Below are 22,712 nucleotides of genomic sequence, written 5' to 3' on the forward strand. Positions count from 1 at the left end.
TTTAATTTGATTCTGGCAAAGCTGAAATCTGGCTCCCCATGTGACCTGCGCCCTATCTCTGTACTGAGGCAACTTGAATCTCCTTTACTTCTGCTACTTATGGACCTTATCAATGCCTTGTTATGAGAGGGAATAGTTCCGCCTGAATAGAAGCATGCCATGGTTCTGACACTCTTAAAGAAGACTAATGCTGATCCTTCTCAGCCTTCTAATTTTAGACCTATTTATCTTCTTCTGGCTTTTTCTAAGATTCTGGAGAAACACGTTAATTGTCAACTCTCCTCTTTTGTTGAGGCCCACAACTTTTTACATCCTTCACAATCTGGTTTCAGAGCAGGTTTTTCTACTGAAACTACTTTGCTAGGAATGACGGAAATGTTACGACATCATATGGACATTGGTGACACAGTGACCCTCATTCTTCTCGATCTGCCTGCAGCATTTGACACGGTGTTTCTCACTGTGTTACTGAAAGTGCTGCAATCCCTGGGTATTGAGGGCCGTGCTCTCCAATGGATTGACTCTTTTCTTAACAACCGCACGTTTCAGGTCTTTTCCACCACGGCCTGCTCTAAAACTCATCATTCTCCGTATGGAGTGCGCCAGGGCTCGTTTTAAGTCCTCTTCTGTTCAATATCTATGCTTGTCCATTTGCAGATATTGCTTCAGAGGCAGTGCTGTCCATATTATTGTATGCTAATAACACCCAGCTAATTTTCTCCCTTTCAAAAGCTAAGGGATCTGAATATTCTATTCTCCAGTCCGGCTTGAGGAAGATTGCATCCTGGATGCAGGACAATCTACTCAAGCTAAATGGAGATAAAACTGAAGTTCTGAACCCAGGGAAAAAACAAGAACTTTGGGGTCCTCAGCATTGGCCCTTGGAGATCCGCGCTTTACCCCAACCTGTTTGTCAAGTACGTAATCTTGGGGTGATTATTGACGCACAGTTATCTATGAAACAGCAAGTTGGGAAGGTGGCCTCTATCTTTTTTACCATTCTTAAATGGCTGAAGAAGATTCTTTGGATGCTGCCCCTTCCTACTCAGAGAACTGTGGTCGAGGCCCTTATAACATCTAGGCTGGACTACTGCAATGTCTTGTATCTGGGTTGCAATAAGGAGGTGATGCATAGACTGCAGATAGTGCAAAATGAGGCTGCCAGATTGCTCTGCCAGGCTCCTAATATTGCCTCTACTTCAGGGTTTCTTCGCAACCTTCACTGAGTTAGGTGGAGAATCCTGCTAAATTCAAAGCCTTGAGTTACCCGTTTAAGATCAAAGTTGGCTTATCCCCTCAATACTTGCAGTCCTTAGTCCAACCCTATGTTCCCTTCCCGTACTTTGTGCTCCACTACTCAATGTAAATTTAACGTTCCAAAAATCAGATTCAAGCGTATGCACGGTCGCTCTTTTTCATATTTAGGACCCACCTTGTTGAAATCTCTTCCCATTTCTCTGCGTAAAGATACTGATTATGTTAATTTTCGTAAACAGCTAAAAACTTGGTTGTTTAATTTGTAGTTTTCCTTTCAATTCCTTTTTCAGGCTGGTGCCGGGAAACCCCTTGGGGTAGCTGGGTGCCTTATAAACTCAAATAACATAACACAACAAGACAATCACCACAGGTGGTTTCTACAACTTAACAGCTATATCCTTTGTAACATTGAGCCTTATTTAGAGTTTTGCAGATGTGGCACAAAACAACATAAAGAGCTTTTTGCATTGAGAAAAGCACTCCTTTCCTGTGTAAAATATGTTTCGGGCTTGAAAGTAATTACCCTTGCTAGAGTTTGCACCACTTTTGTTACTTTTCATGATTTTGACCTGGAGCAAACCCTTAGTAAATGTGTCCTACCTTGTCATAGTCAATCCTCAGTCAGTTTGCAGTACGTTAGGGTTAATTTAGCCGGTAAGTAAGTCACTGAATGAGATTGAATCTAGAAAGTAGTTCCTGGTGAAACACGGTTTGCTCTTTCAAGATTTCTGGAGCAGTGCATGGCACTACATTGAACAAGGCTTTGGAAAATGATAGAAAATTGTTAAAACATTATGACCCACATATCAGGATGATGCCAGTATCTCACCAACTGATCAGTAAAATTGTATTCCAATATGTGTCTAATCAGATAACTCTCATCAAGCCTCACTTTTCTCCATAGTTGGGGACCTGTCACCAAGCGAAATGCCAGAGAGAGTGAAGTTTAGGTATGAAGCCTGAAACCAGGTTTTAACCTGCATTTTTCCTTGACCTGAAATGGACAAGGCACATCTTCTGCAAAGATTCAAAACTGAGAAATCTGAAAGTGGTTGCTGAAATGTTCCTAATTGAACAGAGTAAAGCAACCTAACTGGCTCACAACATTAAGTACCTAATAATCAAATCTATGGTTGCTCTTAGTGTACGAGGGGATTTGTGACAGCTGAAGAATATCCGAATTATATGCAAAATGTTACCAACATTTCTAAATGTTATGTCTCAGTAGGGGCACTGACTACAAGGGCATACATGTGCATAGATACACAGAATAAATGTATTTTTAAAAACACATCTTCAACAATTATTTACGACACTAAAGAGAAGCATAAATAAGAGGCAAGGCTACAGAGAAAGAATGCTCTGAACATGGTAGGAAAATAGAATGGTGAACAGATTTTGCTGTCCACATTTAAATGGCTTTCGTATGTGGCCTTGCCGAATATTGGGGTGCCTGAACCTCTCCCTAAAGACATAAGATGACCTCAAAATAAGAAAAACTAATAATACATTTTGGGGAAGAGAAAGACCGGTGGCATTTTACAGCCAATTGAACCAATTGAGGATGTTATAGCTAATGCATTTTAGTAACAATCAAGAAAAGTATTGTGTGATAATTCACAAATATTTTTTTTATTAATTTACACACAGACTGAATGAAGAAATACTATGTACATGTGTGGATGCAACACACTTTTTTCACAATAAGGCCGAGATAAATTGCTTTTTGTGTATTTTTTTCAGTCTCCTATTGACTATACGTATTGTAAAAATGCAAAACATCCAAATAATTGGTGATTTGCACAGTACTTTGCCTGAAGAAAAGTGGTGAAATTATTTGAGTCCAACAGTTGGAGTAAAAAATGCGTCGCACTCACAAATGACTATTTCAGCAGCAACATCAATAACTCATCACAGAAAGCAATAACCTTAATAAACCTCTGCTTTTCCTTTGTAGATGTGTGATCGCTGTAATTAAACGTATATGCAAAATGGTTAAGAATTTTTGGAGTTGTCTCATAGCTATTTGCATTAGCATTAAAACCAAGATTCAAAATTCAGGTGCAAGATCACATTGATAAAATACTTGACCAATATTAGTAATCGATTTTCAAGTTTGTTAAAGTCTTAAGTTTGTGTTTGACCTTTGTCCTGTGGTGAGGAAGATACAGATTTATACACTGCAGTACCGTTCAAATTATATAATGCGATTCTATTCGTACTATTCAATTTTGGGGAACAGGTAGAGGTGGGCAAGCCAACAAATTAACAGGGCGAGCTGAGCCAGAGCTGAGCAAATGGCCTTACTTGGTTCTTAGAGCTACTGCACAAGTTGAGCCCTGAAAATGTTTGCCACATACATCATGCAACAAATGATAAAGTCTCTTCAAAACTCCCAAAGTGTATTTCTTTAGCATGCGGACGATTTGGAATTGATACATCTCATTATAGCACTGCACCAAAAAGTACTTATTAAAAGTGATAGTTTTTAAACATGCCCTTTGAATCATTCCTGCCCCTGTTCCCACTCAGGTGACAATGCCATTGGTGAATTAAGAAGCAAGACAGTTGTCATATGATCTCTGTATGTGCCCAGATTGTAATAGAGTATAAAATCAAAGACAATAAGCTTTTGAAAAGCTGATTTGCTGAAGTCATGTATTTGAAGGTGCGTTGGTATTCGGTTGTGAAGAAAAAGGAGGACAGATAAAATAAATTATTTGCCTAAGGCTACACAATTTGGTTACACAGCAATTAATCCTGGTTTTCTGGTTTCACTTTGTACAAATCAGCCACAAAATGGGTACCTTAATGGTTTGATTTCTAATGTTTGTGCACAATGGTAGAGCGCGGGTGGAAGGCAGAAGCCATATGAAAGATTGGTTCTTTATTGGCTCGATGTTGCAAAGGATCTCAAGCTGAGTTAGAGTCTTGCTTCAGGCTCGAGCCTGGTTCAAACTTTCAGCGGCACGCCCACCTCTAGGAATGGGGAATGCAAGTACTAGTACAGTATATCTTCCTTTAAATAGGCTTTCTAATCTTCATCTCAAATAAATCATTTATAATAAAAAATATATGTTTTATCTTCAACATTCTCTCTGTAGGAAAGGATGTATCTTCAAGGCCTGTTTCTTTTTTCAAGTAGCTATAGTACATCAGCTTTAATATAAAAATGAAATTTCTCAAAGGGCTTCTCAAATGATCTGAGAGGTCTCTCATTCATGTCTAGTGGGACATCTACAAACAATGCATTTTATCCAGAAGGTCTGCGAGAAAAAAAACATTTGAAGAAGAGCCAAAAGGAAATCGTTATTGACATTTGACATCCATGATATGGTCTTAACAAATGTATCTTAAAAAACTTTTATCTACATATTTATACCTAACACTTTTTTAAGGCACAGCACAATATTGTGCAAACGTTGCCTCTCCACTTCACCTAAAAGGCGCAATGCTCTTAACTAAACAATAAGTAAAAGAATGAGCAATTATTACAAATTTACACAAAAAATCTTCCTGTACATGATTGTCTCAGTGATGTACACATTTTGTTTAAGTTAGGCATTACTTCAGACTTCTTTTCCTGGTGTGCTAAAAATCAGTCTATTGTTGCTGAGTCCCGGTGAAGGCCAGTAAAAGCCAATATGTGCCATCTTGTTGAACTTCATTTAGTATGACTTAGAACAGTCTGTTCATAAATAAATGGGCGCGATAAACCAAAAAATAAATCTTCTTTACAACAACATTTAAAGAGATTGTTCTTTTTTCTTCTTTAAGTCTTAGTTTTCAGTGTGCAATCAGGCTTGCTGTGTTGAAGGACTTGTCCTGCTTGGTGGAAATTCAAAAATACGGAGAGCATGTGCAGGTCCCTCCTTTCTTCACAGGTGTGAACCTTTTTCGGGGTTATTTGGTAAAGACAGGGCACTGAGTTCTTCGCCTGCCTTGTTTTCTTCTGCTTCACAGTACTGGAGTCAACAGCTGTTCTGAAACGAAGCACCGGCTCCTGCGTTTACTGAAAAGTCAAAGGTTAAGACAAATTGCAGCAGTATGTCAACATGCTATTAAAGTTCAATAGTCCAATGCTGACAGCAGACAAAGGGAGTACTGTACATAGTCCAGGGGCAGGAGAAGGTTATGAGGCTTCAAAGTGCTGCAACGCTGCTATAAGTACTCCAATTCTAAGGCGTGATGTAGGGCCATGAGATCAGAGTGGCTCGAGATCCTCCAAAAAGGCATAGAATGCTGTCAACACAAAACAGAAAAAAACAATTAAATGGAGGTCGAAATCCAGAGTAACTGTTCTAGTACAAGACAGACAAGTAGGTGAAGACTAAGGTTCTGGTTTGATAAACACAAAAACATTCACATTTTAAAAAAAAACACAGTATGAAAGAGGGTGTTCCTTTTTGCAGGAAGAGGTACAGCTGGGTGAAGTATTGGAATACCACATAAACTCATTAATAGTGTATTGTTACATGCTAAAAAGATCACCTAGGTACTTGCCTCATTTTAGACTTCGACTGTACAACCACCTATCAAGTGGGGAGGACATGTCAGTGTTTCTATATAACATAGGGCATTGCCTCACAATGTGTGCCTCTACTGCAAAAGACACCAGTGCTTTGTGCACTTTGGTGAAACACATTGGTATTACTGAAGAGGACACGTGTGTTCTGTAATAGACTGGTCCATATTTGATATCTTTAATCAATGCGGTGGCGGGGGTGCAAGAAAACTTGCAGAGTTGCATTGCACCTACAACAACAAAGCATGCAGATTTGCAAACACTTGCCCAGCCTCATGCTTACAATTGTTGTTGGGAGTGACGCATGGCTGCAATGCGCCCCAAACGCCGCCGTCAGACTCTTAACCGGGACCAAATCTAGATGCTCTGCCAAACCAGCCCTCAAAAACTTACACGGGCTCCCGATTAAGAAAAGGATCACACAAAATAATGCAAGGCAGAGGCCCGCCGATTCTGAGATCCCTCGTCAAACCCCATCAGTCTAACACACAACTCAGATCAGACTCCCTCTCCCTGGCCAGCGTCCTCAGAATAAAAAAGGCCCGCTCTGGGGGGCGATTGTTCTCCTACAATGCTCCAAAACTGTGGAACTCCCTTCCACTCTCCATCCGAAGAGAACACAACCTACTTGCCTTTCGTAGGCAACTAAAAACATGGCTCTTCCCATAATACTTCACCTCTTCTTCCCCCCTCCGGAACTACAGGTCGATTGACAGCGCTGGGATGCCTCAGGGTAGCTATGCGCTTTACAAATCTGCATTCAAATTCAAAATTCCTTATAGCCCAAACACGACTCAACATGTCTACCTCAAGATTTATACTCGAGGTAAATCCTCCAATACAAATTCCTACATAAAAATAATAGCATATGGGTCAGCCACATAAGAGTGATATATTTGCATTGAACGCTGCACAAGGTCCAGCTTTCAGCACCAAAATCTTTCATACTGGAAAATTGATCGATTCTGAAATTTGCACCACTTGGTACGGCAAGCCCATTATTTCATCTGTAACTGCACAGTCCTTTAATTGATCTGGATCAAAATGTGCTGACACTGATCTAGTTTCTTCACATTCTCAGAGAGTATTATTTCAATTTTCAGGGGGTGAATCTCAAGGAAATATGGTAATCATTCTTTTCAGCTACATAGTCTCCCACTCTGAAAGCATGCACAGGGGGGTGCAGGCCGCTGAGAGAGAGTGGCTCAGGGTCTATCACCAAAGCATTGATGCAAGTAAGAATCCTTTTTAAAATCAGGCTGGGTGTCATGCACAAAATCTGTTTATGCAGATTGTGTCACGTGAATGGAATCTGTGCATGAGCACCACGCAATTGCCTTTAGTTAGGGTATAAGGATTGCATGCCTGCTGCAGAGGCTGAACAAACAGGTCTGCAGCTCAAGGAATGGAGTGGTTGGTAAACATGCCACTTCTGATGCAGCACTGCACTCAGTGGCATACAAATACACACTATGAAAGTGTGCGCCCTTACCGCAAACGCTGGATTTCTTGTTTAATTGGACATCTGGCACTGGTTTCCAGGTTATCTCCAGGTTTTACCACTGCAGGGCTTGGTAATTACTAGAGACGCTTGGAAGTGTGCAAGACAAGTAAACTGATTACTCCCTTCTATCCTGCCCGATAATGTCGAGCTAGGGCTAAATATAAATGAAGTGGGCAGCAAATGTAAATAGCAAGTGTAAAATTACACCACAACTTGTGTAAGGATATACTAAAGGCAGATTTAGCCTGTCAAGGTGTAAGTGCATGTCTGTGCTTTACTGCGTATTGTTACCAGCAATACAAAAGGGATTTCCTTAAGGAGGCCAGCTTGATGGTGATGTTTGGTGTGTCTGCAAGTAAGCACCTTGCATGTGGGCAGGGTGCCTTAGTATTCAGAGGGATGAACAAGTAAAGCGAGAGCAGAGGACCCTGCGAAACATCAACCTGTAAGAATAAATACCCGTACTTCATGATCAGCCAATAGCCTTCAAAGACTGCCAGAGGCATTGCTTTAGCGCTCATTCTCTTAAGTCTGAGCTTTCAACTTAAGAATGCTGGGAAGGTGGGTCAATGAGTTTAATGTGGTGTTCTGGAGATCATGGTCTGAATCTCTTTAATGTCGACTCAGCCTTCCATTTTCTGAGGTCAGCAAAGCTAGCCCCATATACTAAGTATTAGTAAGGTATGCTATTTACAGATTGTCAAAATGGCAGAAGTTCGATATCTAGCACTACATTTAAAAACATCGATTTTTGATACATCACTGTTCTCCGTCTCTGAGGCCACACTTAAACAGGCTGAATGAATGCAGCATTACAACAGCCCTGATTCCTGCCTTTCCTAATTCTTGAACTTTACTTTAATCTTCTGCTTTCTTGCGGTAATCACGCTGGTAAATCTTAGAAAAATAAACGTGTATTATGGACATCTCACTAGGCCGGGCCATCTGGCAGCCCAGAATGCCGTGGGTTTGGAGTGCTTGCTCAGGTGCAGGCTGGGCGCTGGCAGATGGCTCTTTGCTGATAAAAGCCTCCTTAACCCTGTTTATTTTTCCAAGCCTTTCCAGTTTGACTGATAGATAGGAGTGCATTCTCTTACTCTAATGTACTTCCTCGCCCTTCTTTTCTTGTTTTCAAGGATGCTGCCAGCTGTTTACTAATCAAGAAAGTATTAAAAAAAACTGAGAAAATTCCTTTATTTCGGGTAGTGTTTAATTTTGGTCCATATCGAAGCGTTAAACTCAGTATAACTGCGAAGTGATGGGAAAAGTCAGACCTAAGAATGAGTTGTGCTGCAAAAGATAGCCCTTTCCCATGGAGAATGTCTCTCAATCAGAATTAGTCTCAGAAATAATGTAATAAAAAGGGTCAGCTTATAATAACGTCCTTTAGTGTGGATTCTCGTCTTTGATGCGCCCCAGCAGAATGATGGGAAACACCACAGACACAGGTATTCGTGGCTAGGCTGCATCACAGCACCCCGTGCACCTAGCGTCTTCCATGTGACCCGCTCGGTCATGTGCACTGGGTTGGGTGTCACAATCGGGCACAGAGTCAACTCGCAAGGATTCATAGCAATCCTGCTTCATCAACAGTCATGAGGCAGGATTCCTCCTGTAATTGTGAATCCTTATGAACCCATACAAATGAAGAGGAGGAGACCACAAGAAATATCAGATTCCATCTTTGGTGCTTCACAATGTACAAAATGAAGTAACCAACATTCTAACGTGTCCAAGTAATGCTTCAAGCTTCAGCACAAGGTTTAAAACCACTCAGAATACCTTTAGCCTCTATATATTTGGACTGCTTTCTCTTTGTTTCTGCTATAATTAGACATCTATCTTCAATGGGTAAATAGCAATACAAAGTGCTCAAGAAATACTTCAAAGCCTAGGATTACGCAGATTTATAACGAAATTATAGACAATGCATTATTCATTTTTGACACAGGGACTTGTGCGGAGCATCTGCAGTGTGACACGGATATTGGAGGATTCCGGGGCTCGGGATTGGGAGCTCTAAATATTTCTATTCACCATGGTCGGTGGTTAGACACACACCCCGAGAAATACAAAATAACGCTTGTGAAATCCATGAAGGTCACAACACACTTTCTGCAACATCTAAGCTCCATCTCAAATACCATTTCAAAATCTAAACAAACTCCACAAATGCCAAAACAAACATAAAAATAAATGGGTTTCACTATTAAATATTAATTTGGAAGTTTTCAATAATACAACTAAGGCACACATTGAATGCAGATGTGAGTCCTTTGGCAAATAATTTCCACACAGAATTTGCAATACAGCACCGTGCAGTGTCAGAAACACAAACGAAGATGACAGGGACTCTTAAGCATAAGATTCTTGAATATTAGACTGATTCAGAAAAATAAGACCCCAAACAAATGCAAGTTAATGTTTAAAATTCACACTAAACTTTAAGTACATAAAAACGAATACAAAGATATATTCAACTCTGCCCACTCCATAGACATAAGATAAACTAGTCATAATGGTATCACAGGATGGGGCGCAAACGTCAATGAAGCAAAAAGAGCTAAATTAACACCAAATAAAAAGAAGACCGCAGTCACACTTTAGAACATTTGTATTATTGCTGCACAGTCCAGCAAGACCCCAAAATCCCAACGTATATCCAAGAAAACCTGAAAAAACACCTGTTAATAAATGCAATATTTTCTGCATTTCAAATGTTGTGCTAAGGACCACAGATATACCACTGGATACAACGAGACAGCAATGACCCTATTATGAATGGCCTTTACATTTTGATGGGGTCAGTAACCCAAGCCATACCGGAATTGTGATATTCCAGGGAGCACCACAGATCTGTTTTGTTTCACCTTTATTCCCTACTAACGCAGCTGCCCACCAGATATAGTGGTAATAGTAATTCGGGGGGTGAAGAAGAAGACTTACTAGGGTCAAATGAGGGCAACGCATAATGAAGGCCAAACTGTCTTCCCTGTTACCACTTGCACACTTGTGACTCACTGGACATTCCAATTGTGCTAGTGATCATCAAGTTCATTTACTGGTGTCCTTTTTGGTAGTGACTACAAATAGCTTCATAAAGTTAATTAATCATTCAAAGTGCTAAAGATTTTGTTTTCAATTCTATGTAGGATTCTCACGGAGAATTCATGTGAGAAAGAAAATGGAGGCTCTTTTGTTCACATGAACTGGACAAATACTGTTGTGTTCTATAGTGAAACCTGTCAGTTCTTAGATATAAATAGGAGTCTGTAAGAGAATGATTACTATTGGATTTTCATTAGAGGTGGGTGGAGTTTTACTACATGGAACTCCGCTAAGTGCTGGAAAAACCCAGTCACACCCCGCAGAGTTCTGCCAGCAGCGGAGTCTCTTAAGTCATGCTGCTCGCACTGATTTTTAGCGCCCCCGGAGTTTGCTTGTTTTAAAGCGCTAATGGAACTACATGAAGCACCAGAGGGTGCTGCTACTTTCTGCTGCTTGTGTAGACTTTCTACTTGAGGGGCAGTTTCCTCAAAGCGAGTGCAGATTTCTCAACATGAGCGGTCACAACCTGCTTCGACCGCCTGCATTGAGAAATCTCGCCAGGAGGAGATCTAGTGCATGGTTTTTCTCTCGCGAGCACTTACAAACTTAATGTTGGTGAGCCTCTTGAGAGAAAAAAACATTCAGAAAACCCACTTCTAAGGGTACATGACTGGATTGGCACCACTTAGCAGGGCAGGGCTCATAGTTGGCAGAGTCCAGAGGCTGTAGCACTGTTGTTGGAAGTCTTTCATATTCCCGAGACTACAGAACAAGAGGCAAGCCATCAGGTACTTTGGTTTTGGGAATGTAGAGATGCAAGTCAAGTCCTCCTAGGCAAGGAGGAGAGCAGGCAGTAGGGTAGGCACAGAAAAGCAGGAGTCAAGAAAAGTCCAGCAAATTTCAGCAGAGTGACAGTCCTTTCAACAGCACAGCATTCCTTTATCCTGGCAGAAGGACCTCAAACCCAGAAGTGTACTGAGTTGGTGATGTCAGGGGCCCAGTTCTTGTTCCCTGTTGTGCCTTCGAAGTGGGGGAGACTATAAAGAGAGGCCTTTGAAGTGCACAAGGTCCCTGCCCTTCCTGCTCTGGCTCCAGACTCACTCGGGGTATGCAGCTCTTTGTTTGGGGACAGACACAGTGCATTTAGGTACATGATTCAGCTCCTCCCTCCCATCCTGCCCAGGATGTCCCATCAGGGTGTTAATGGCTCATCAGGATGTGGATGGCTCCTCAGGCACACCTAAGCTCTCTTTATGTGTGGCTGTCTAGAAGGAATGCACAAAGCCTTGGTGTCACCCACCCTAGAAGTGCAGCCAGAGACAGGCAGAGGCACACAATCAATAAAGTAAGAAAATGTTAACTTTCTAAAAGTGGCATTTTCAGACTTGCAACCTAAAATCCACCTTTACCATAAGTTATGATTTCAAATCGTGAGACCAGAGACACCAAACTCAAAATATCTATCTTTTCTCAATTGGAAATTACACGTATAAAATATAATAAGGTAATTCCATTGTTAACCTATGCAAGAGATAAGCCTTGCAGTAGTGAAAAACGAATTTAGGAGTTTTTCACTATCTGGACATGTAAAACTAAAAAGTACATGTCTAACTTTTTAAATACACTGCATCCTGCCCTTGGGGTTTGGCAAGAGAGTTAACTTGCCAGGTCGAAGTGGCAGTTTAAAACTGCACCCACAGTCTCTAAAATGGCAGGCCTTGGCCATGTTTAAAGGGCTACTGAAGAAGACAGCACAATCAGTGCTTGAGGCCCGCTAGTACGATTTCAATTACAGGCCCTTGGCACAGGTAGTGCACTTTACTAAGGACTTATACGTAAATTAAGTATGCCAATTCAGGATAAGTCAATGGTACCATGTTTTAGGGAAAGAGCACATTCAGTTTATCACTGTTCAGCAGTGGTAAAGTGCCTAAAATCCTGAAGCCAGCAAAAATTAAGTCAGTAAAACAGGAAGTCAGAAGACAAAAAGTCAGGGGGAACCATGCAGAGGTTGCCAGGTCTACCATGACTGGATTTCCAATGAAGTAAGCGCAACTTGAAGTTGACAAATATTCAATTATAATTCTGGGAATCAGACTTTGAAAACTGCAAAACCAAATCCAGCTTTTTGCATATCTATGTTGAACTTATATGTATAAAATATTTGTAAATTTGACCCAGAGTGTTTTGTTCCACTATGTGGTGATCTTTGAATTGTTTCTTAACTTTCTTCCCAAATTCAGCACCCACGTCCTTCTACAACAAAAACACCTTCTGATATGTTTTTTTTTAATAAAAAGATACAAGTCTGTCCTTTCTTAGTAAATCAAATGGACAACAAAAGTATCAAGGCAGTCAGCACAGAGGGAGTGTCTGTCAGCAGGATAATAAAGCATAAAGCATGCAGCAATGAAAGATCGAAAGCATCAAAAAGATACAAACGGAAATAAATGCATAGCCCCGTCTTAACTTAAACACAGCCTGGGTTGAGCTTATCAAGCCACCGAAATGTAAGATGCTGATAGGTCTCTAAGATATCAACAATGGAAATGTTTATGAAAATATATACAGAGTCCATTTCAGTCCAGATTATATGAATATTTTGGTCATTTTGAAAAGTGGCTCGATTTTCACCATCAGTGACTTGACCGAACACAGCCCACATCATAACTTAAATAAGACAACCTAAGGCAAGAAAGAACAATTACCTTTTTTGCTCCCTGTTCTTCTTCCACCCCATCACCTATAACAACGTAAACCACCTTTCTTCCAAATCTTTGAATTATTCGTTCAAAGCAACTTTCCTTTCCTGAAAAAAAAGTTAGACAATTTAAAAGGATAGCCCATTTCACTGGTGGAAACTTGCAAACACTTGTAGATTTATGCATTGTATGGGTGATTATTCGCTTTGTAAGATCGGGTGGCCTCCATGCAAAATTCGCTAACTCTCTTGCCCTGACTTATTTTCTTGCTAGGGATACATATACCACACACCTGTTCATCGTTAAGAGAATTCTATATGAAATATCATAAGGACAGTAGAAACATGGTGTTAGACGACTGGCACAGGAACATATGAATGAGATGACATACATCATGCTAGTCTTACCTCATATACAACATCTCACCACACTCATCCGTTTCATAATTGGACAGCACATATTTAAAATAGAGACTGTGTCATGTATTTTATAGCATAGTAAAGATCTCAGTGTTTTGTTGCTGCAGGGAAGAAATACTATTTTAGAACATTTTTTAAACCGCGACTTGAACAAGTATGCCCTTTCAATTTTGTTTGACAGCAACCCATTAACCATACAATCCCATAGACATTTGCTGCAAGCAGTTATAGCCAAGTCTATTTTTTGACATGTATGTCACATTTTGGTACACTTAATAATATATTTTTTTGGTATAGCATTCCATACTGCACTTCTGCCATTTCTAAACAATGTAAATAAGAGATGTTACTATTACTTACTGAAGGTATTCAATGTACCTACCTTTGAGAGTGGGGGCACCTGAACTGGCCTTGCTGGGATGCAAACTCATGGCCTGCTGATAACAGCTTTGCTCCAAAAGCCAAGGTTCAGCACATTAAGCTATACGTGTGGCTTAACTAGCTCTCATCAGATTGGCTGCCCTATGTTTCCCTTAACTCAATGCCTCTTTCAGGAAAATCGATTTTAATTTGTAATGTTGTGAAAACGTCTTGAAACTTCCCATCACTCTACACTTCTGCTGATTTAGAAGAGCCATGATCTCTCTGGAGCCCTAGAAAGGCCATGAGCCCTAGGCAGGCTATTACAGAGCGGAAGGAAGTTCCCCCTCTCCTTGGAATGTCAGCATCACTCACCCAATGGGCACACTACCTGAACATTTTAGCGTCCTTCAAGTAGGCATCCACTGCAGTGTGCATGCACCTGAAACTTATGCAAGATGCTATACAGAAGGAATTGATAACACCTGCCATTCCTTAGGCACGTGGTCATTGTTCAGGTACACATTAGTTTGGGCACTTATACTGAGTACAGTCGAAGTAATGAGCTTCATACTAGATTTTAAAGGGTAGGCATGTTTTCCCAATCTTCCACTTTGTGGTCTACTGGAATGTAATTGCCAACTCATTTCACTTGCTGTAAAATATTTATTTTTTATTAAGGATACTTTCACAGTTTGTAAACTACTGAGTCTACACACACACGTCCTTTTAATTGGGAGAGGATGTGGCCTTACGGCTACAGCAGTCGACCTCGAAGCTGGGGAACGGGGTTCGAGTCTTGACAGGGACGCTCAACATCCTGTGATTCTGGGAAAATCACTTACTCTCCCCATGCATACCACAAAATGAATGTGTCCTTGTGTAACACAACTAGTGTACGTGTAAAGCATTCTGATACCTTCAGGTCAAGTTTGCCCTATATAAAACTCTCCCCCCTAAAACGTCAGCACAGAACCTGCCCATGTAAAACTGTAATATTTAGCAGCTGGCATCAGGTCAATAAACACCACGAGTAAGCGGTTTCCGATCATTCTACTGGGACACTCAGAGCATTAACATTTCTCCTCATTACGCATGCTCTAGGGAGGTGTAAGGTTTGGTGCTGTCCCAGGTTTACATAGCTTTCAATTGGGAGCAGGTAGGAATGTTGAGTTTGGTTTCTAAAGAATGGTCATTCAAAACCTTCTTTAATTGTAAAGTTGGATTTTAAATCACAATTTAGAAAATTCCAGACACCTCTGTAGGGGCGAAATCTAGAAGCTCCTACCACTTCAAAGCAGTCACCAAGTATAAGTATTGGACCTTCAGACCCAACTCTTCTGTTTACCTCTGGACCTGTGGAAGAGTCAGAAGGACTGCTATGCTACGCTGCTGCAAGAATGACTACTACTCAGCTGCCCTTCTATTCTGTTGCCTTGCTGCTTGTGTGAGAAGGACTGGACCTGCACCCTGAATCCAGGATCACTAGTGTGGCTAATCAGAGTCTCTGAGACAGAAAAGACTCCAACCATCATGAAACTTGCACCTGAACTTTGATTTCTGTGAGTCCTAACCCAAAGTGGTGCCCGCCCACTCCTGTAACCTTGGAAGTGGGCTTGAAGGTGCTCTGCCAGCATAGCTGTGGTCTTTTGGGCAGAAGTGATGCAGCGTGATGCATTACCTCGCACCTCTACATCAGATTTATCGCTGCGTGATGCATCCCCAACACAGGACCCTGCAGCTCTTCGGAACCGTCAGGTCATGATGCATCCTTAATGTAGGACCTTGCATTGCAGACCCGCAACTCCTCAGAACCGAAACTGTGTGATGCATCCTCGACACAGGACCTCACATCAGGGACCCACAGCTACCTGAAATCACCGCTGCATGGTGCATTTATGATGCAGGACCTTGCATCACAGCCCACAACCCATCAGAACCAACGCTGAGTGACATATCCTCAATGTGGGATCTTGCACATCCTCAATGCGGGATCGTGCAGTATTTCACAACCAGCATTTAAGATACTATGTTCAGTGGTCTAAGTTGGTTACTGTATCCAGCCGATGCTCCATCCTGGTTGGCTTAAACTTGGAACTTTATCCCGGTCCAATGCGACCAATAACCACAGTTGTCACTGTATGCTTTTAAACACTATTTTTACCTACATTTTATAAATTTCAAATCTCGTGTCCTACCGATTGAATTTTTGTTGTTTGGGTGTGAAATAATGTATTGCATTTTACTCTATTTTTCTAAATTATTGCGGTATTTCTTCTGGTGTTGAGTTTTCACTTTATTACTGTTTGAGGGCTGTACAAATACTTTGCACATTGCCTCTAAGTTAAGCCTGACTGCTTTATACCAGGCTACCAACGGGTTAGGAACAGGTTATTTTCGTGATTACTTGTGTTTCATCCTGACAGGAATTGTGGTTGCATCGCATTTTGCGATGCAGGGCGCGCTACGAAATTCATTTTAATAATTAAATTGTTTACTTACCTTCAATTTTCCATACTCCAGTTTTTAGCAACCCCCACCCTGCCCCTGCCCCGCCCCGCCTCTCCGCCCCACCGAAACTTCCTCCACGGACCGTGGCTGGGTAGGGGGTAGGGGAGGAGAGGGATGAGGTCAGGAGACGCAGGAGGGTTTGTTCCGGCCGTCATTTTAGGCAGGCACAGGCAGTATTTCAGGAACGATCGTTGTGTGGGGTGACTACATCGAAGCTTGAATTTATGTGTACATATCCTGAAATGTTTTACATGTATTTATTAATTTTTTTCAGTACTTCGGTGGGGTGGGAAACTCTTGTGTATTCTACATGCTAAGATTAGAAAAAAGTGTATTGTTCCCTAACTTTGTTTTTTATGATAATTCTACTTCATATAATAAAAGACGCTTCTTAGAGAAATTCAAGAACTGAAGGCGGTGCAAACTCATGTGGGCCATGTTGAGTATGCAACTCCACATGACCCAAATTAGTTTATACCGCCTTTTCTTGCATTCACTTCACCAAAATGTTAATTCAGAAAATGTTTCAGAGGAAAAAAAAACTACAGGTTGTGTTTGTGATGTCGTATGCAAAATAATAATTTCTATAACTAAGGCCAGGTTAAAACCAAATCTGTAGATCAGGTCATTTTTCCCATCCATTTCAATCCATCTCATTTAATTAAAAGAACACCAAGATGATTTTCTCACACTACTTGGGTTTATCGTTTTACTTTATCGGCCAAATGAAAAACTGCTATTATATGTTTCCAACTCTTGTGACATCCTGCCATGCATTTTACCTCACACAGGTTCCATTTTGCCATTATCCACCTCAAAAATATCACTAAATTGAATCTATGCTCCCTCTGATGTTTTACCATGCTTACCACTACTTCACCAAGTTCCTCTTCCAGCACAGTTCATCCATCTTCTCAAATTCAGATGACCTTTTCTTCCCTCTGAAATCATACATACACTTCCCACACTATTTTTAGGAGGGCTTTCGACAAGCTTCGCTACTACATATCATCCACAGTATGATGTTACTGATTGATCTTTGCATCATGCTTGGAACTGCTTCCCTTCTTACGGTTTGCCTAATCACTATCCTTTTCTCTCTTCATACATCCTACCTCTGACAAGGGCACCCATCCCATGTCAGCTAGGCCATATCAGTGAATACATGTAATATAACAATCTACCAATTCAGTTAAGTCATCAGCTTCGTAAATCACTTCACACTGTCTCTCTCTTACCACTTTTATTCACACAGCCAATATACGTCTGACACAATAAAAGGACAAAACAGATGGATCTGAAATTCACTCCTTCCTTTACTATGAGTCACTAAAGAGATCCAGAGCAGATGTGTTGTGGTCATGGTGTTCTGTTCAAACAGATGATGTACAGCATGGCTTTGGACTCTTTTCAAGTTGAAAATTGATTTTAGGATAGGCCATTGTACAGGATATTGCAATAATGAGGTAGGGCTTAACCACAATGTGGATTAAGGCAGTTTTCTGAGTCATAAAGGAATCGAAAAAGCCTTTAAGCAGAATTATGTGGTGAAACGCAGATTTTGAGATAGCGCTTATTTAGATTTGAAGGATAACTTGTTGTCAAACAACAAGCCAAGTTTTGCAGTTTTTATATCTGGATGTGGGTGTGATTTCAGGGATTCAGGTCAAGACACAGTCAGAGGCCAAGAGGATTGACAGGTCTCACAATTAGTATTTCTATTTTCTTGCTGTTTAGGCTCAACCCATTTTTCTATGCCAAAGGCGAATGTACTTTAGAAAGTTCAACATATTCAGAAGGTTGTCAGAGTTATCTTAAAGTCTGAGATGGAGCTAGTGTCATTTATGCACCTATAATAGCCAATAGTATTTGAGTCCATGATGGTTAAAAGTGGAGAATTAATTGGTGACAGTGCCAAGCCTTTGGGTATCATAATGTTTACAAATCTGAAAATAAATAGTCCCAGTTTGAGCAGGTAGATGCAGTTTTGTAGGAAGGAGTTAAACCAAGAAATTCTATGCTGCTAATGACTGCTGAATATGACAGTCTGTTGAAGAGCTAGTGGTCAATGGTATCAAATGCAGCCGAGTTCTAATAAAATCAGGCATTGGATATGTGAAATTTCACGGTAATGAGAAGTTCTTCATTGAAATTTAGTAATGTTGGCTCCGTGCTGCTGGGAGGTTTGAAATTCATTTGAAAGTCGCAGAGAAAGCTGTTCAAGTAAGAGGATATATGTAGAGTGACTAGAGTTGTAGGTGCCTTTGAAAATCAAGAAAGTCCTGAAAATCAGGAGAGTAGCTGGAAAGTATGTCAGGGCCTCGTGAATGTATCTTTAGGACAGAGATGATCTTAGTGTGCTTGAGAGCTAGAGGGTGGATCCTCAATAGAGGTTAGACTGGGTGTGAGAGGCAACACTGCAATGAAGTTTAGCATTTGCATGTATCCGATGATAAGAAGGAGTCTTTGAAGGGCCTCAGAATTTTTTCTTATGTCGTCTTCAGTGATTCGGTGGAACACAAGAGAGGTATAGACTAGATGGTTTCTGGTGTTTGTCTCATAGCCATAGTCTGTAGGGTGGTGGTGGAGGTTATTGTCTCTCTTATAGCAGTATTTGTGCTGGTGAAGATGGAAATTAGATTATTGAAAAAGTTATTTGAGAGCATTATGAGACCTGCTGGTATTCGATTGGACATCAAACCCCTAATCCAAGGAAACAGTTAATAGTTAAGTTGTTTGCATCAAAAACAATGGCTTAGAAATGTTATTCCCTAGCTTTGATAAAAGCTGATTTGCATTCTACATAGAATGAACAGAAATTAACTTGCCGTTAATCAAACCTCGTTGCATTGCAACTGGCACGAGTTATATGCGAACCGTTTTTTGGATTTCAAAAGGATATTGCTTGTTTGGTGGGAAAAAGCCAGTATGTCCTGATTTTCTCTGGCGTTTCCAATTGAAGATCTTGTTTAACTAGAATGTGAGCTGTGTCTACCCCAATAAAAATGTCCTTTCTAAAGGGCTTTATTGCTCTTTGGAACTAGCCTATGCTATAACAAAAAACGCCTATAAACGGTTATAATGGTGTTAAAATGTGTATGCTTTGAAATTGTCTGCATCTAAATTTTGTTTTTGTGTTTTTATTTTGTCTTATTTTGGAGAAAAAGAAAAAATTGTGTTACTAACAGTGAGTAGAGCGTTAGTTGCTTGACTATGAGCAAAGAGGGATTTGGTGCTGAATTGCTCTGACATATATTGCCTACGTCACTGTCTTTGCAAATGTGATAAGTTAACAGCATTAAGAAGACATGTTCCAATCAACGCCATTATTCAAAACGGAGACTATAAATTATGTAATTGCACCTGTCTTATTTTGGTATGCTGGTATAATGCATGGCCCCGTCTCATGTGTGGCTCACTGGTTAGAGGCGGCAGACCCGAGAGCAGAGGACGGCCCGGGACCAGGGTTCGATTCCCGGCGCGGCAGGTTTCTGGACCAGAGTCAGCGGACTCGATAATTCTCTCGCCTCGGTGCCCACTCTGATCAGCGATCACACTCGGCAACTCTGGGCATTAGCTTGCCTCATCTTCACTAACGGCCCCACCAGACCGCCGGGGATGCCTGGTCTCACCCTGGAGATACCCATTAAGGGACCATCTCTCAGGGAAGCCAGGAAGGGTTTCGCAGCGGTCGAAGCGCCTTGGGACCCTCCGGGTAAGTAGTGCGCTATATAAATGCCTATACATTTACATTTACATTTACATGGCTGTCAATGCTCCAAGTTGTAAAACGCCAGGCGGGGGCAGCTGTTTCAAGCTTGTTGGATTGCCTTCGATATTAACTCTAGTGCAGTTAGAGCTCGGACTTCGCCTAGGCACATGCTTGATGCTTTTCAAAAGTATGCTTTTGTTATTTAAACAAATATTTTTCTTTTATGGCTCTTGGTTTAAGTTCAAAACAGCTAAATGTTGTGCCAAAAATGTGGATGTTCTGATATAAACAAGAAAAGCCTGCAGTCAAATACGTTTGAAACAGTAATGCAAAGAAGAGAATAATATGTTTGACAAGCTCTGAAAAATGTTTGCCTTGTTGATGTTGATTCAAGTAATTAACTTCTGTTCATATTTCCATTCTTTGACAGCAATTTCCTTTCATAACCAAAGCAAAATGAAACGCCTGCGTACTATGATTTATACTGCAATATTCACGACAGAAACATATATGTTCCTTATCGAAACAGATTTATTCTTTCCAGCCAAGAAGCCTTTATTAAATAGTATAATTTTCAATATTTTTCCAAATAAGTCACGAATTATGTTCCCTTTAAGCCTCCCTGTAACTCCCCAAAACTCATTCGAGAGGAAGAGTGCATTAAGGAAAATTCATCACAACCAATGAAAACAAATACACTTGTGAACATTAAACCCCAATATAGAGCGCTGATAATGCGGTGCCTTCTAGGTGACAGTCCTAATGAGAATGATTTCGTTAAACGCAGTTGTAACTCCTTGTTGCACTAACATTATACCACTAGCCACTTTAGTTTGCTTCATTTAGATGTCATCAATGAGGTCATATGAGATCTCATCAGTGACTCCTCTAAAATGACATTTAACATATCATGAGTGATGTCACATGTGAGGTCATAAGCAGTGCAATGCTGCGGTGTGGGTTATTTATACGTTCCCAATCATAACTGGCATATTTGGTTTTTGTTTTTTAGGTTTTTTTATCCGTAATTTCACTTTTACAGGGTTTTGTTCAGTGAATGTGTAAGGTTTTTTTTTTTAACATACATTACTTTTTGAACTGATAGTTACCTGCACCAATAGTTGGCTGCAGGGGTTGAATGTAGGGCCTGGCTGCCGAATGAAAGTATTTACATCAAACCAGGAAAGGCACTTCCCCTTTTAAAATTAACATTAGAAAAGGAGTATCAAAATATATTGCAATATTTATTCATCCCAAAAAATACTGGGTAGCAAAGCTCCCTGATATTAAAAAAACTGATGGATATAAAAAAGCATTGTTTTTGTAATAGCTGTGCATATGTGCACCTTTTAAGCCAGATGCCAGCAAGCCCCTTAACCTTCTGAGATGTTTACTCTTGTCTACTATTTCCAAAATGGCTAATTCTATAACAGAAAAATACATAAATGTACTGTACCAGTAATGGAGCACAACCACAGGTGGATACGGCGCCCAATTCAGATAGCCACACCAAAGAACACCTTTAAACTCAGGTAATACACGATCCATTGCACACAGCATTACAATCTTTGCCAAAGGAGTAATTTCAACCTCAGTTGTTATCTTGAGCTCAATAAAATTCCTTACCCAAAATTGCTCCAAATACACCCATTTCCGAACATTGAACTATATTTGCATATAACTGTCCACAAAGGGGACAGGTAAACTCAGAAAGAAGTCCCCAGGTGTAGCTCTTCCTGGGCATATGAAAGCCATTACACTCTTATTGCATCTTTAAATTAGCAGTGTTAACAAGCTTATGTCTTTCAATTACAGAGCTAGAAATACATTGGTATCTCTTCGGACTGTCAAGAATATAGGCCATTTAGGTGCCCTAGTGATCAAGTCATGTCTAACTTCCAGCAGATAAGCTTATAAGGTCTGCTTATACTCAGGTTTACCTTATCAAGAAGCATTATTAGTAATAGTGGAAAGACTTCTTAATGCAAACGTCAGGTTTGCAAATTATAAAATCCCATATTGACAGATTTTTAAAGAATCAATGTTCGTAGATGCCATACTTAGGGGCCCATTACGATGTTGATCGGAAAGCCTCCGGTCAGAGACTTTTTGATCGAAATTTTCGGTTTTAATTCCGACCAGCTGATTACATTACATCTGGTCGGAATTCAAGCCGGACGGTTATTCCGGCTGGATTACGATGGGATCCAGGAGCCCGTCGGCCAGTTGGAACCGGCCTGTAATCCAGATTAACACAATCTTCCATTTCTCTATGGGACTTTGTGTTGCGTCCACTTTACGGGCATAACAGAAGCTCCCATAAGGAAATGTGGGAATGCGATCACACCATGTGCGGTCGCAATAAAATTAGGCGGTCGGGACAGCTTACAGAAGGTCGGTTGGTCCTGTTTCCGCCACAGTGTCAGTCTGATCAAACTCCAACCGGCATTTTAATAAGCCCCTAAGTCTGTAATGGTAAAAAAGTAGGGATCAAAAAGATGGACCAATTGTTGTAAGGACACTCTGCCACATAAAGGAACACGAATCATGGAAAACCTCGGGCAGATGTGGGATGCTCTATAATGGTGAGCATTGACTAATTTTAGGTATGTTTTAAAAACATAATGATTTCCATATATACAAGCAGTTGCCTAGTGTCTAATATTGCACCTTC

General features: G+C 40.7%; 1 protein-coding gene across 9 annotated transcripts in view; it reads right to left on the reverse strand.

Annotated features, from left to right (window-relative positions):
• Positions 1-2,862: 2,862 nt before the first annotated feature.
• Positions 2,863-22,712, reverse strand: part of EYA1 (EYA transcriptional coactivator and phosphatase 1) — a 349,305-nt gene continuing 329,455 nt past the window's right edge. For all 9 annotated transcript variants that reach the window (XM_086965867.1, XM_086965869.1, XM_086965875.1 and 6 more), the window contains 2 exons: positions 13,043-13,143; positions 2,863-5,499 (listed from right to left, as the gene is read on the reverse strand). In XM_086965867.1, coding sequence (XP_086821993.1) covers positions 5,419-5,499; positions 13,043-13,143 — 182 coding nt within the window. In that variant the 3' untranslated portion in view covers positions 2,863-5,418. The remainder of the gene's footprint in view (positions 5,500-13,042; positions 13,144-22,712) is intronic.

This window comes from Lissotriton vulgaris, chromosome 4_1, assembly GCF_964263255.1.
Source record: "Lissotriton vulgaris chromosome 4_1, aLisVul1.2, whole genome shotgun sequence".
Lineage (NCBI taxonomy): Eukaryota > Metazoa > Chordata > Amphibia > Caudata > Salamandridae > Lissotriton > Lissotriton vulgaris.